At 42.3% G+C, this 15,559-nt stretch overlaps 1 protein-coding gene across 1 annotated transcript in view; it reads right to left on the bottom strand.

Annotated features, from left to right (window-relative positions):
• Positions 1 to 676: 676 nt before the first annotated feature.
• The window catches only part of DYNC1LI1 (dynein cytoplasmic 1 light intermediate chain 1), a 55,014-nt gene continuing 40,131 nt past the window's right edge, over positions 677 to 15,559 (bottom strand). Inside the window, exons 9-13 of the mRNA XM_077811231.1 lie at positions 8,145 to 8,204; positions 7,970 to 8,014; positions 6,355 to 6,475; positions 4,323 to 4,481; positions 677 to 1,478 (exon numbers count right to left, since the gene is read on the bottom strand). Of these exons, the coding sequence (XP_077667357.1) occupies positions 1,366 to 1,478; positions 4,323 to 4,481; positions 6,355 to 6,475; positions 7,970 to 8,014; positions 8,145 to 8,204 (498 nt within the window). The 3' untranslated portion in view covers positions 677 to 1,365. The remainder of the gene's footprint in view (positions 1,479 to 4,322; positions 4,482 to 6,354; positions 6,476 to 7,969; positions 8,015 to 8,144; positions 8,205 to 15,559) is intronic.

The following is a 15,559-nucleotide window of genomic DNA, read 5'->3' as shown; positions in this document are numbered from 1 at the left end:
CCCACTGTTTTAGTAAAAAAATTGTACACCTATTTAAGAATTCTTAATAAAAATACTCAGGATAATCTTTGAAAGTTGTTCTAATCTCAGTATACCATGAGCTTCGTGGGAGACTTCTCACATTATGTTTATGATCTCAAGTGTTTCTCAAATACTGTGTATTGAAAGCTGAAATAACCAATAAAATGCTAACTTTTCACATGATTCCACAGAGTGCATTGAAAAATCATCAGTGGGATGCTTAGTATATCTGGTGGGCTTTTAAACTAAAGACTAAATCCCTGAAATCTGATGATCGAAGTTTTGCATGTAGGAAGATTAGTACAATGCTGTATTGTATGAGTAGCAGATTCATATTTGTTTCTTCCAGAACTATATCACGTTTTAGGGAAGCTTAAAGCTGGGCCATACTATTATTCACAGAAGGGTGAAAGATAAGAGGGAGGGACGTTTAAGTACCTAGTCTTCAAGAGTGAAACACTAAACATTTTGATTAGCTAATATACATTTTAATACAAGAAAATGCAATGAATTTATTTATATCTGAATGCAGATAATACTTTATTAACTGATCACAGTTTTAATGTCTGATTTAAAACCATAACTAATTTGGGAAACAAGAAGAGGGGATGTTAAAGCTGAGCCATATATACACAGAAAAAAATCTGGATACTGGTAATCTGTACATTTTTTATTAGTTACCTCCCCTTTTTTCTTTACACAAATAGTTTATTCAGTGTCTGAAGTTATCAAATTGGCTAATATTTTAAAGTCTTATGCTGGAATGAAAGTTTAGCGCAAGTTTTTGATGCAGTGTAAATCTCAAATGAGATCAGATAGGTTTGCTGTCATACTCCACATGAAGTGTTGAATTTTATGCAGGTTAGTTTATTGTTGGCGCACAAAGTTGTAACAACTGATTATCCTCTCTTCCAGCAAAACTAGTAGTTCTATCCCTCAAAGGTTAACCTGTATTAAATTCAACTATAATAAATTGGGAGATCAATATACATTAAGTGCCCATGCTACATGTCATTTTCCAACTCTTTAAGCAGCCTTTAACATTATATGATTAAGTGGACATATGTGCCATTTTACACAATTACACCAACTTTTCAACAAAATCCAGGAATTAGTTAATTCTTTAAATTCCACCGTGAACAGCAGTCCTATATGGTGTGGTATAGTTTTCCATCTGTATTAGCTCCCTTTTGTAAAGCTGGGCAACACATGAAATCAAGACATCAATTGTTTGTCCTTCTCTGAAAAAGTGTTTCAGCTGTCTAGTTCCAGTCACTGAAGGAAGAGGCAGAGGCAAGTTTAAATTATCCCAGAAAACTGAATAAATTGCTTTATTTGGTGTCTTCAAGATGCTTCACCTTCTGTGGGGGAAGTAGGTGTTGTGGGAGAGACCATTTCAGGTTTTCGTGAAATTCTATCCAATTCTGCCTGAACATCGGTCAAGACTGGCTTCTGGCCTGTACAAAAAAAAGCACACAACACTTGGTCATGCTTAAAAATGAAAGGACTTGTTTTCCCACAACTAGGTTATATCTTAAAAACATCCATCAAAAAAAGAGTTACGTTTTCCTGCTTTAATACAATACTAAATAAGTTGTTTCATGCTATCACATTTACAAACTGCAGATACACTAGAGTAAAGATATAGTAAAACGAGAACATATTTAGTCTGTAGCAATTTTAGACATCTGGGTTACCCTACTGTTTGGCTAACAAGCCATTTTTACAATAGTTCTCTTAAAGTCTTACACTGTATGTGGAAAGCAAATCCTATGAAATCCTAACATAAATGATACACATCTCATCTCCTCAAATTTCTAGGAAGTGTTGACCAATAAATGTTGGGCTCACATTATAAGTATGTATTATTCAAACCACATGTTAATATGTTAAGCACACAATAATACACGGATTTATATTTCAAACAGTTACATGGCCAGAATTGGCCTATGTCTTTCTATAAACCTGTTCACTTATTCTAAGTACCCTTTAACACTTTGCAAAGCTGAAATCAACTTTAGCATTAGAAAATAATGAACTTGACTGATACTGATTTGATCTCGAGTATATTTCATAATGAACGAAAGTGCTCTCAAGTAACTAACTGTACAATTTACCAACGGAAAAAATAAACCCTCTTCACATTCCCAATCGCCTTACCTCCTTCCACACAGGCATGGGGGAAATAGGATTATTTTATCTAGGTTTACATGAAAATTCTCATTTAAAAAGGACCACAGATCCTTAATAGGTCTTAGCCGACTGAGCTTAAAAAGCAGACCAGACCTTTTCAGCTACTGAAGATCTGTGAAATTTCCTGCCCAGAGGAAGCCTATGACCAGTCTTTGCATATGAATCGGAATAAACCCCCCACATGGATACTGCCCCCCTCTTCAAATAGGGGCTGGAGATCCTTTGTGCCCCTATCCACCAGTTCTCCTTGACTGGGTTGAAGACTCTCTGAATTCCCATCCACGCTCCCGAAGTGGGTATCACAAAGTTGTACTGTAATACATATGGATAAGATGGCACAAATGCATATGCATACAGTAGAATTAAGGTCAGTGTGACAATCCTCCTTGTATCTAGTGCTGGGTAATGGAGTTTGCAGTCCATATCATAGAATCATAGAATATCAGGGTTGGAAGGGACCTCAGGAGATCATCTAGTCCAACTCCCTGCTCAAAGCAGGACCAATCCCCAATTTTTGCCCCAGATCCCTAAATGGCCCCCTCAAGGATTGAACTCACAACCCTGGGTTTAGCAGGCCAATGCTCAAACCACTGAGCTGTCCCTCCCCGCAAATTGATAGGTTTAGCTAGGCTCTCATTCTATATTCAGCAATAAAGGTTTCTGCTTCAGCTTTTCAAAAGTAGTCGTGAGGCAGCTGCAGTGATTAGATGGAGGGTGTTCTGGCATATCTGAAGGCCAGAGTATAAGACCAACAGCTGACAAATTATGCTGCAACCATCATGTACCTCCCACCCCTGAAGATTCTGTGTCTGTGTAGTTCTTTAAGATGTATACCAGTAGGAGCAACACTTTGGGGGCTGTACTATTACCAGACAAGCGTGATAGTTAGAGATAGGATCAGCATGTCTCTGTCGCTCTGTAGCTTAAGACTGAGGAAAAAATTCTGTAACTATGATGTGCTCCCCTTAATGAGGACAAAAGTATCACTCCATGGAAGAGAAAGCATCCCTAGGGTAGCTGGCTACTCCAGATAATTCCTGATCAATATGGCCCCAGATTGGAGTCAGAAGGACCAAGATGTCCTGTAGATATGCACTACAATACTTCGTAGCGAGGGTTGTGTGATCAAGACAGCCAATATTCAGAGATCACTGAGGGATTTAAACAACTAGGATTCCCAATCTATGCAGAAGCTACTGATGAAATAGCTGTGCTCATTCTGAATCTTTCCCCTACACACTCTGCAATCAGCCCAGGAAGAGTAGGACTATTACAGTGGTATCTAGAAGTTCCAAGCAGGCGGACCGCCATTTAGTGCTGTACAAACATAAAAAAAGCCCATGCTCCAAAAAGCTTAGAATCATAAAGGACAACAGGTGGATGAAAAGAATGAAAGTGCAGTAGTAAGAGCCTGTTTAACACCGCTAGGAGCACTTGTGTGTGCATGCTAGGTGTGTTACAGGCATGCTAAGTGGGGATGAATGTAGCTAGCATGCTTCCTTTATTTTCTAACACCACAGGCTCATGCAGCAATTACCCAGAAGGGCCTTTTTGCTCTCTTCACCTTCCCTAATAGAAGGGAGAAATCCAGGTGATGAGGAACAAAAGAGGGGACTCAATAGACGGGCATTCATATTACTTATCCTCATTATTCCCCTGCAGGAATGCAAGAGAGTCTCTTGGTCTGTGTTTGTTCTCCCCACAAAAGCTCTGATTCTAGCACACAAACATTGGAAAGCAGCAGATAGAAGATTAAAAACCTCAGAGCCTCACAGTACTAAGGGCTAGCAGATAGGGAACAGGATATTATTCATAAATTTCAATTAGATATAATACAATATGATTTTTCCCCCAAAAAAGCTCAGAGGCTCACAATACAGCCATGACACCCTCCCACATTAAAATCTACTATGATTTCATCTTGGTTTACCATTGTCAGCCTCTCAGATTTTACCATGTCGTTGAGCCATGGATAACACTGTATATATTGAAGTTGTATTACTTATCTTGCCACATTTCTAACTGCATTTTAACAAATATTGCATGCTAGATTAAAGATATTCCTTGCACAAATGAAAATTCCCATGATGCTTTAGGATTAATCATACCTGACTTTTTTGCTGATGGTGGTAAATTGCTGCCACCACCTCCACTGCCCCCTCCTCCGGGGCTGCCACCGCCAACACCAGGACCGCCTGGGGAACCAGTTTTTTTACTCAGCAAACTATTGAAGAAGTTAGCTAGGACGCCTTCGCTTGTGGCTCCAGCTACATCAAAAAAGTAGAAAGGTATTTTATATATGAAGAACAACATTTTCCAAACAAATGCTGACTACACAGTTGTTTGCAGTGTTGTAGTACTGGGTTTATCCCAGGATATGAGAAAGACAAAGGTGGGTGAGGTAATATCTTTTATTGAATCAACTTCTGTTGGTGGAAGGTACAAGGTTTCAAGCTTCACCGAGCTCTTCTTCAGGTCTGGAGAAGGAAACCCAAGCATTCAAGCTAAACATGAGGTGAGATAGATTGTCTTACAGATATTTGAGACAGGCTGCAAGCAATGGACAAAGTCCAGATATCCATCCCAAACACATTGACAATCTCATTTTTATCCTCACCCATCATAACTTTATATTCAACAACACTTTGTCCAAACCATGTGAACAGCCATGGGTACTAAAATGCCTCCCCAGTATGCCAACCTCCTCATGGACCACCTCGAGGAAAATTTCTGTAAAAATGCATCACAAAACCAACAATATACATAAGTGATATTTTCATCTTCTGGACAGATGCCCTAAAAACTCCCTCAAAGATTTCCACCACTACTTCAGCAAACACCACCCATCCATCAAACTCTCTCTAGTACATCCCCACACCAGCATCAACTTCCTGGACACCACAATCAACAATGGATTCCTACAGACAACTATATACAATATACATTCAGATCACCCCTGCAAATCCAGCAATCAGCTTTGATACACCCAGAAATCTGGTATCTACAGCCAGGCACTTAGATACCAAAGAATATGCACCGAAGAGAACCTCTAGGATTCAAAATTTTAACACACTTAGCTTCACCAAATGAGGATGCGCCACTAGAGAAAAGTAGATTGCATCATGGAACAGGCCATACAAATACCCCAGGAGAACCTGCTTCAATGCAGGAAAAACAAACCCACTGACTGCATACCTCTGGTTGTCACTTATCCCACGACAGAACACACACTCCTTGGGATATCATACAGCAATTAAAAGTTATACTTCATGGGGACCACATTCTGAAATAAATCTTTTCCGAACCCACTTCTGGCATTCAGATAACTCCCCAACCTTGCTAAGCTCATCAGAAGCAAGACAAGGACACGCCAACTCAAAGGAGCATCAGAGACTGCCAAAACAACAGATGCAAAACCTGCATCTCCACTGCTACAATGATCAATATTCCCTTCAACACCATACCTTTCCGGATTCATGGCTCCTACACCTGTCTATTAACATACTGGAATATTTGAGGCCCTTGATAAAGGTACACCACAACTACATGGGTGAAACCAGACAACCGCTACGCTCTCGAATGACTTCACACAGAAAAGTGATAAGACAAAAAACACTTTACTACCCACGAGCAAACACTTTTCACGAAAGGATCACCCATATCTGAGTTCTCATTTCTTGTCCTCAAAGGAAACCTGTACAACACCTTCAAAAGATGGGCCTGGGAACTTAAATTCATAACTCTGCTGGACACAAAAACCAAGGGTTTTATGGCCCACTACAACAATTGCAACACATCCTGCTGCCTACTAACCCTCCAGTCCTACAACTTCAGAGGTGTTAATTGCCCACATCATTTTAAGCTGTCTCCCACAACTTTGGTGACCCCTTTATGCTTAATCTGTCTCACCTTATATTTACCTTGAACACTCTGCTTTCCTTCTCCAGACCTAAAGAAGAGCTCTCTGAGGCTCAAAAGCTTGTCCCTTCCAGCAACATAAGTTGGCCCAACAAAAGATATTACCTCACCCACTTTGTCTCTTCTGTATTTGTTTATACTGACCTAATATGTGTATTTCAAGTGAGCAGTCAAGAATAGCTCATTTATTCCCACTACATTTTCCCTGCACAAGAAATATACCTTTCATATTAGGATCAATTTTTTTTGAGCCGGTAGGGATGGGTGTGACACTGGCCACGTTGGATGTTACTGATCTGTTTGGTGTCCTAGGGGAGCCTCCAGGAACTCTTGGCGAGGCATCCTACACAAAAGAAGATTGATTATTCAAAGTATTTTGTGTACTCAACTTCCAGAAATAAACTATAATCTATACAAGCAGAACTATTCAATTACATTTTGCTATTTTTTTTCCACTTTTTTTTTTAAAAGGTACATTTCATACTGATCATGTAATTCAATGGAATATTTGTGCCAAAAAATTAATCTGTTTTAAATAAGAAATCATGCAATGCTGTGAGATACACATTTTTACAGAAAAGAAAAGGAGTACTTGTGACACCTTACAGACTAACAAATTTATCTGAGCATAAGCTTTCGTGAGCTACAGCTCACTTCATCGGAATCATACTGTGGAAAATACAGAAGATGTTTATATACATACAAAAATGTCAGGTTTCAGAGTAGCAGCCATGTTAGTCTGTATTCACAAAAAGAAAAGGAGTACTTGTGGCACCTTACAGACTAACAAATTTATTTGAGCATAAGCTTTCGTGAGCTACAGCTCACTTTATCCGATGCATTCAGTGGAAAATACAGCGGGGCGATTTATATACATAGAGAACATGAAACAATGGGTGTTGCCATTCTTGTTACAGTGTGTATGGTAACACCCATTGTTTCATGTTCTCTATGTATATAAATCTCCCCGCTGTATTTTCCACTGAATGCATCGGATGTGAAGTGAGCTGTAGCTCACGAAAGCTTATGCTCAAATAAATTGGTTAGTCTCTAAGGTGCCACAAGTACTCCTTTTCTTTTTGTGAATACAGACTAACACGGCTGCTACTCAAACCTGACATTTTTACAGAAGTGAGTACGTATAATGCATTAGCAAAGCACTTGAAAGTTAACGAGGAAAAAAAACAACAACAACAAAAAAAACCCCCAACCAGTATTGCAACTAAGAACTGCAGTCCAACAACTAGAGACAAGGCAGAGGTGGGCACTCCACCCTGATGAGAGAGTAAAGCAGCTCCAGTTGTTTTGGAAACTGCGTTCACTGGTTCATGGAGAAGCTACACCCAGCTCTCCTTAGCATGAAGGCAAGTTGTGGCAAATACGGTGGAAAGAAGAATTTTTATTAAAAGCAAACAGCGTTGAAAATGTTTAGTACTTTCATTGCCTCACAAAAGCAACTTAATAGGTCATATTACTGAGTAGTTGCTTGTCACTTGGAAAAAAAGGTTACAGGAGCGGTCTTATAATTTTTTCCAAATTTGAACTTAAACAAGTAACGAGTTACATTGCTGAACATTTTATATACTAGTTCCAGAAATCCATCTAAAATGTAGGTATATCTGCAAGTGTGCACACTTTGGAGCTCAATTTCATTCTGAGCTTAAGTATTTTTACAGCAATAAGAAAACTGTAGAAAAGCATTAAGAAAAAGCTTGTACATCACAAGTGCTCTTAGCACTGAAGTCCGTGATCTTCTCACCCAAACATGCTATTGTATTAATCAAAACTGAAGAATGCACAATTTTCAGTTTCAGTATTTAAAATCTTTGTTACTAACCACTGGCCTTCCAGCTGCAGTAGGTGGCTGTTTCGCTAATAGAGACTGGAAAAAAAACAAAATATTTTAGACATTACTGTTTGCATTTACTGTAACAAGCTCAAACATAAATGTAATTGAACACCACGTTTAAATGAAACTAATTATCTACCATACAAATGCAAAGTAACTCTACCTGCTGCTTCATAAGAAACACTTGATCATCTTCTGCTACTATTTCTTTTTCATGCACAAACTGCAATATAAAAAAAACATTTCAATATGGTTGTGACTGATGTCATTTAAAAACTAGAGGTTGTCTTTTTCTATTTACAAATTAGTATGAGGAGGCACAAAAAATGCAGGAAATGGACTCAAGACAACATCGTCTTCAACCTAAAGCTGTGCTGGTGCTTTACACATTTTCTAATTGTTAACACGAAGCCAGTGACTATAAGGTAACTATCTTCACATGCTGCTAGCTGAACATCTTTACCTCAGCATTTATTTTTAAAGCAAGAGACATTGTTAAAGTGTTTTATTTCGTTAACATTTTTATTACAATTAATAGTTTAGACATGCTCTGTGCAAGGCATTTGTCATAAATATAAAGGGAAGGGTAAACACCTTTAAAATCCCTTCTGGCCAGAGGAAAAACCCTTTCACCTGTAAAGGGTTAAGAAGCTAAAGATAACCTTGCTGGCACCTGACCAAAATGACCAACGAGGAGACAAGATACTTTCAAAGCTGGAGGGGGGAAAAAACAAAGGTTCTCTCTGTCTGTGTTGTTTTTATCGGGACCAGAGCAGGAATGCAGATCAGATCTCCTGTAAAGGGCTAATAAGCAATCTAGCTAGAGATGCATTAGATTCTGTTTTGTTTAAATGGCTGATAAAATAAATTGTGCTGAATGGAATGTATATTTCTGTTTTTGTGTCTTTTTGTAACTTAAGGTTTAGCCTAGAGGGATTCTCTATGTTTTGAATCTGATTATACTGTAAGGTATTTACCATCCTGATTTTACAGAGGTGTTTCTTTTACTTTTTCTTCAATTAAAATTCTTCTTTTAAGAACCTGATTGCTTTTTCATTGTTCTTAAGATCCAAGGGTTTGGATCTGTGTTCACCTATGGAAATTGGTGAGGATTTTTATCAAACCTTCCCCAGGAAAGGGGGTGTAAGGGTTGGGAGGATTTTAGGGGGAAAGACGTTTCCAAACGGACTCTTTCCCAATAATATACCGGTTAGACATTTGGTGGTGGCAGTGATAAAGTCCAAGGGCAAAAGGTAAAATAATTTGTACCTTGGGGAAGTTTTAACGTAAGCTGGTAAAAGTAAGCTTAGGAGGTTTGCATGCAGGTCCCCACATTTGTACCCTAGAGTTCAGAGTGGGGAAGGAACCTTGACAGCATTGTTACGTACTTAGTACAAAAGTGTTCAGTTTATAGGGTATGATCTTCTCAGACTGTTCAAAGATCTTGAAAATTTGATTTAGACTGAAGAACCTCACAGTATGTCTGGGGACTAGGTAGGTACTGAAATGCCACCATACTTTACCTTCCTCACCTTTCGAGAGCCTCATAAACAAATTTATCCTCACAACCATCTTGTGATCTAGGAAAATATCTGTTTTACAGAGGGAAAATGAAACAGATGTGACCTTCTCAAGGTCACATGAAATTGATAGTAGAGCTGGAAACTGAACCCAGAAATCCTGAGTCCCAGTTCTAAGCCTCAATCACAAGATCACCCTTCCTTACAACAAATCCTCTGGCAGGGCAAAAAGTGTCTTAAAGCAAGTAAAATTTTACTGAGAATCAGGCCTGAAGTCTATATGCATGTAGAAACAGGTGAATTATTTTCTTGAGCACCTGGTATATTATACTACTACTACATATCTTGTCTTTTCCAGGATTGTGCAGATTATAGTGTCACTTTTCCCATTAAGTATTTGTAAGTAGCTCATGCAGTGGGAAGTTGCAGAATAATCCTAAAATATCAGTTTCATTAGGTGAGAGGTCTTCAGTTCCCCTCTCCCCTTATTTGTCCTTTGCTTATGGCATCTCCTTGAATAACTGAGACAGAATTATTTATAAAATGTACTAAGCACAGAAAGTTTGCTGTATATGTTGCACATCCAATATAGATTTATCTTCTTGTTTAATTCCTGGCTTTATTTGCCTACTTTTGGTGTTAAATAGGGTTTACAACCATGAGTTTCTACTACAGAATATAGGAAATAGGGAAGAGTTAAGACTTTTTTAATTCATAAGAAATTTATAAAGGCATTTTAAACACTCAGGTTTGCTGAGAGTTAGTACATTCTGAATTTAACTCATAAATCAATGCAATTTAACTTTCCAAAAGAGCAGAAGTTAGATGCAAGCATACGCATCTTTAGAATGCTGTAGCTGTAGTGCTAGAGGAAGACACTTTTAAATACAATGCTCCCATCTGAAGTCTGAATGGAAGCTCATAGTCAAAGATGCTTCAGAGACTACTGGATACCTTTCCAATTTTAATTTGATAAAATATGAAACTGAAACGGATTTAACATTCCTAACTGGATTTTCCTACTAGAAATGAGAAGATAAGTCTGAAAGAAGTCAAGCTGCCTCAGCTTTGCTGTTAAATGTAGTAGCTGGGCTTCTGGCTTCATTTATAGCTACAGCTCATAAAAACTGAACAAAAAGAAATTTAAAAAGGAGTGAGGGAAAAGTTTAATAAACTTCACAACTGTCATCATCCCCTTTTAAATAGTGGGTGCAGGCATACCACATAAATATCTGAGATTATTTGAGGTTGTGATTTCTTAACACTGTTTCATAAACACTGGTACAATGGCAAAAAGGCACAACAGGCCTACCTAAATTAGATGTTTTAATGTTGCATTTTATTACATTATATGAGGTCCATTCAATTTGCCTGCTTTTGAAAAAAAATCTGAGTTAGTAAACTGTTTTGGGGGCATATTATAATGAAAATGTTGACCTATAATGTTTGGTCCCATTTGGAAACTAAAGATGTACCTGTATATCTTGGAAAATACATTACAACTGCACCAGTAAACAAGCATAAGAGATTTATGTTTCTCTGAGTATGGCAGCAACTTTAATGGTTTAACTGCCATAGTTTGGCAAAGCAAAGCATCAAACTTCAGTGAATATCTACAAAGGAAATGTAATGGAGGAGTGTTAACAAGGCCACTTTACCTTGAATGCTCCCTTGAAATCTGATAATTACTCATGCTAAAAAACCCCCCAAAACAAACAGTTACTCACCTTCTTGTAACTCTTGTTCTTCAAGATGTTCATATCCAGTCTAATCAGGTGTGTGCGCACACGCACGGCAGCCTGAAGATTCCCCCCCAGCAGTATCCGTCAGGTCGGTCTGGGCACCCTCTGGAGTGGTGCCATCATTGTGCTCAATATAGGGCCCTAGTAAGTTCCCACCCCCTCAGTTCCTTCTTGCTGGCTACTCCAACAGAGGGGTAGGTGGGTGGGTATTGGAATGGACATGAACAACACATCTCGAAGAACAACTTTTTTCTTCAAGTGCTTGTTCACGTCAATTCCAATCAGGGGACTCCCAAGCCTAAATTCAGGAGGCAGTGTCAGAGCTGTCCACTGACTGGAGCACTGCTCTACCAAAGGCCGCATCATCTCTGGCCTGCTGGGTAATCACATAATGTGCGGTGAAAGTACGTATGGAGGACCACGTCGCCACTCTGCATATTTCCTGGGTCAGGACTTGCACCAAGAACGCTGCTGAAGAAGCTTGCGCCCTAATGGAGTGCACTGTGAGCAGAGGGGCAGGCAACTCTACCAGGTTAGAGCATTCACGGTTGCATGGCATGATCCACGAGGAAATTCACTGGGAGGAGAACAGAAGACCCTTCATCCTGTCTGCCACAGCCACAAACAGTTGAATGGACTTCCTAAACGGTTTCGTTCTTTCCATGTAAAAGGCTAGCGCTCTCTGGACATCCAATGAGTGAAGCCTCTGCTCTCTGCCGCTTGAGTATGACTTATGATAGAACACTGGGAGGAAGACGTCCTGGTTGATGTGAAACTGGGAGACAACCTTCAGGAGGAAAGCTGGATGTGGCCTGAGCCGAACCTTGTCCTTATCGAACACTGTGTAAGGGAGCTCTGATGTTAGGGCCTCGAGCTCAGACACCCTCCTGGCTGAGGTTATCACTACCAGAAACGCCACGACAGGTAGAACAGGGAACACGTCGCCAGTGGTTCAAAGGAGGACCACCCATCAATTCGGAAAGGACTAGATTGAGGTCTCAGGTCAGGGTCGGCTGCTGGACGTGCAGACATGGCCTGTCAAGACTTTTCAGGAAACGGCTGACCATAGGGTTAGCAAACACTGATCAGTCCTCTGATCCTGGATGGAAAGCAGAGGTGGCGGACAAGTAAACTCTTATTGATGACACAGTCCCTGCAACTTGAGATGGAGAAGGTAGTCCAGTATGAATGGTATAGCGACAAGCATCTGGGACGAGTGATGCTGTGCCAACCAGAATGAGAATCTCTTCCACTTGGCAAAGTAGGTAGCCCTGGTGGAGGGTTTCCTACTGCCAAGGAGGACTTGTCTAACCGGGTCTAAGCAGGAGAGCTCTGTGGGGTTCAGTCATGGCACTTCCATGCTGTGGGGTGCAACGACTAGAGGTTCAGGGGCTGCAGATGGTGGTGATCCTGAGTTATTAAGTCCAAGAGGAGCAGCAAGGTAACTGGGGCTTCCATGGACATTTCTAGGAGAGATGTGTACCAGTGTTGGTGGGGCCAGGCTGGAGCTATCAATATCACTGAAGTCTCTTCCGTCCATATCTTGAGGAGCACCTTGTGAACGAGACAGATGGTCAGGAACGTGTAAACAAGTTGGCCTCCCCATGGGAGAACGCATGTGTTCGCGAGGCAGCCCACTCTGTGATTCAGGAAGGAGCAAAAAACTGTCGGCACTTCCTGTTGCATCGCCTGGCAAACAGATCCATCTGGGGAAAGCCGCAGCGTTGGAAGATTGAGTTCGCAATGTCCGGGCATAGGACCACTCGTGGCCGTGAAAAGACCTGTGGAACTCGTTCTGTACTCCTGGGAGGTACGATGCTTGCAGGTGTATCAAATGAGCTACACAAAAATCCATAGCGTGAGGCGCATGCACCCCTGTTTGCGGATATAGAACATCACCATGGTGTTGTCTGTCATGACTGATACACATCTCCCTGTCAAGTGGGCTCGGAAAGTCTGGCATGCCAGACGCACTCCGACTGATGCGGAGAGCGAGTTCTGCCTGAGACCAGAGGCCTTATGTCCTGAAGTCTTTCAGATGTGCTCCCCAGCCCAAGTCTGGAGCATCCATCACTAGCTAGAGGGATGGCTGAGCACCGGTGAAGGGGACCCCTGCACACACTTCCTGTGGGTTGAGCCACCACTGGAAAGAGTTGAGGACAAGGCGAGGCAGAGTTACAACCCTGTCCAAACTGTCCCGAGCCGGCCAATACACCAAGGCTAGCCACGATTGGAGAGGCTGGCGTCTGAGCCTGGTAACATAGGTACAAGAAGGGGTTGCGATGGTGGCAGCGTCAGGGAGCCATGGAGCTACTCCCGATCCTGCTGATACCAACGGCACTGGAGGTGGTATGAAAGTGGCCAAAGCCACCGATGCTGCCCTGGAATGCAACCCTTGGTGAAAAGCCCAGGGAGTCCAAAAGGGCCACTGTGCTGGGGACTGCCCCTGTATGGGCCATGGTGCTGGTCTTGTGAGGACCTGAACCATCTACTTGTGATCCTACGAAATCGATATGAGTCTGACTCAGAGGTCTCAGAAAAGGATGACCACGGAGGAGCGGTATTTCGAGGCGTCCAGGGTCCGCACCGAGGGCTCGGGGACCGACTAAGCTGCTGACCCTGTTCTGGCGCCGGGGAGCAGTGCAGCGGGGATGGAGACTGCCAGGCCATCATTGCAGGCTTTCCCCTTGATGGTGCCGGGGGGAGCGACCAGTGCTGGCGACCTCTCCCGTCTAGGTGGGGAGAACGGTGCTGTGAGCTGGAGCTGGTCCTGGGCTGCCTCACACATCTCCGGGGTCAACGGGAGGTGAAGTTGTCGGCTTGGCCTCGGCCAGTGAGAAGTGTCCGGACTCAACCGCCCTTCCACGGGGCAGGAGTCGACGCGACCGTCTCTGGCAGCGAAGCTGATGTAGTGTGGCCCAGCGCGGGTCTCACAATGGCCAGCTCCTTGGGTCTAGCCTGGGGGGAAGTGGCCCTCTTCTGCGGCACTGATGATTGAGACCAATGCCTGCCTGCGGCATGTGAGCCACAAGTGGAGCCATGACAGTGCCAAGAGTCCTTGTCTTTACTCAGCACTGATCCCCGTGCCAACGGTGCTGGGGCACTGCATACTGAGGAGGTATTTGGTGCCGGGTCCGCCAATCCGGGGTCGGACTGGGGCTGGAGTGCCACTTCCATTAGTACGATCTTCAGGCACTGATCTCTAACCTTCAGTGTCCTGGGGCGAAACCCCCTGCAGATCCTACAGCGATCCTTTTGATCCTTCGAACACAAAGTTTGAGGATTGCTTCGGGGCATACACTTGCCGCAGACCTCACAGACTTTGAAGCAAGGAGACCACGGCATGCCCTAGCACCTGGATAGCACTGGAGAGGAAACCCCTCCAAAGGAAACCTAAGCAAAGTACCTACTAACTACTTAACACTAACTACAGAACTAATGAAAACTATATACAGACTGCCAAATGCGCTTGTCACGACAAGAGCAAGGGGAAGTTCCAGCTAACTGTCACGGGCGGTAAGAAGGAACTGAGGGGGTGGTGGGTCAGTATTGAGTGACATGATGGCACCACACTATGGGGCGCTCAGACAGATTTGATAAATATTGCTAGGAAAAATCTTCTGGCTGCCATGTGCGCACGCACACACACCTGATTGGAATTGACATGAACAAGCACTCGAAGAAGAACAATCTGTTCCATCTTGTATTTAGCTGTGACACTCTTGGTATGTCTACACTGCAACTAGACACTTACAGCTGGCCCAGGCCAGCTGGCTCTGGCTTATGGGGCTCAGGCTGTGGGGCTGTAGTGGAGACTTTCCTGCTCAGGTTGCTGCCCAAGCTCTGGGATCCTCCCATCTTGCAGGATCCTGGAGCCCAGGGGTCTTCACTAAATTAAATAGCCCAACCGCCCAAGCCCTGAGAACCAGAGACACCTAGCATGGGCCAGCCGAGGGTTTTTAATTGCAATGTAGACATTCCTCCAGAGTAAGTTTCCTAGACCTGAAGAGGTCTGAATAACCTCGAAACCTTGTCTCTCTCACCAAAAGGAGTTGGTCCAATAAAAGATATTATCTCACCCACTTTGTCTCGCTAACTAAGAAGCAACTAAATCAAGAAGTTTTCTATTTACATCTTCAGTGTTTCTATAATGTGGATCTTAAATCAATGAGCCAGGGATACGTTAGCATTTGGAGAAGACCGCTGTTATAGATTACACTTTTGGGGAGAAGAGAAGACACCAGCCACCCTGACTCACTACTGAGTTTATAGTTTGAGATTATGAGGTCAGTAACTGACACCTGGGGCACTGCAGC

Source organism: Eretmochelys imbricata, chromosome 2 (assembly GCF_965152235.1).
Source record: "Eretmochelys imbricata isolate rEreImb1 chromosome 2, rEreImb1.hap1, whole genome shotgun sequence".
In the NCBI taxonomy this organism is placed as follows: Eukaryota; Metazoa; Chordata; order Testudines; family Cheloniidae; genus Eretmochelys; species Eretmochelys imbricata.
The sequence above is the reverse complement of the archived record's forward strand: the minus strand, read 5'-3'. Positions and strand labels throughout refer to the sequence as shown.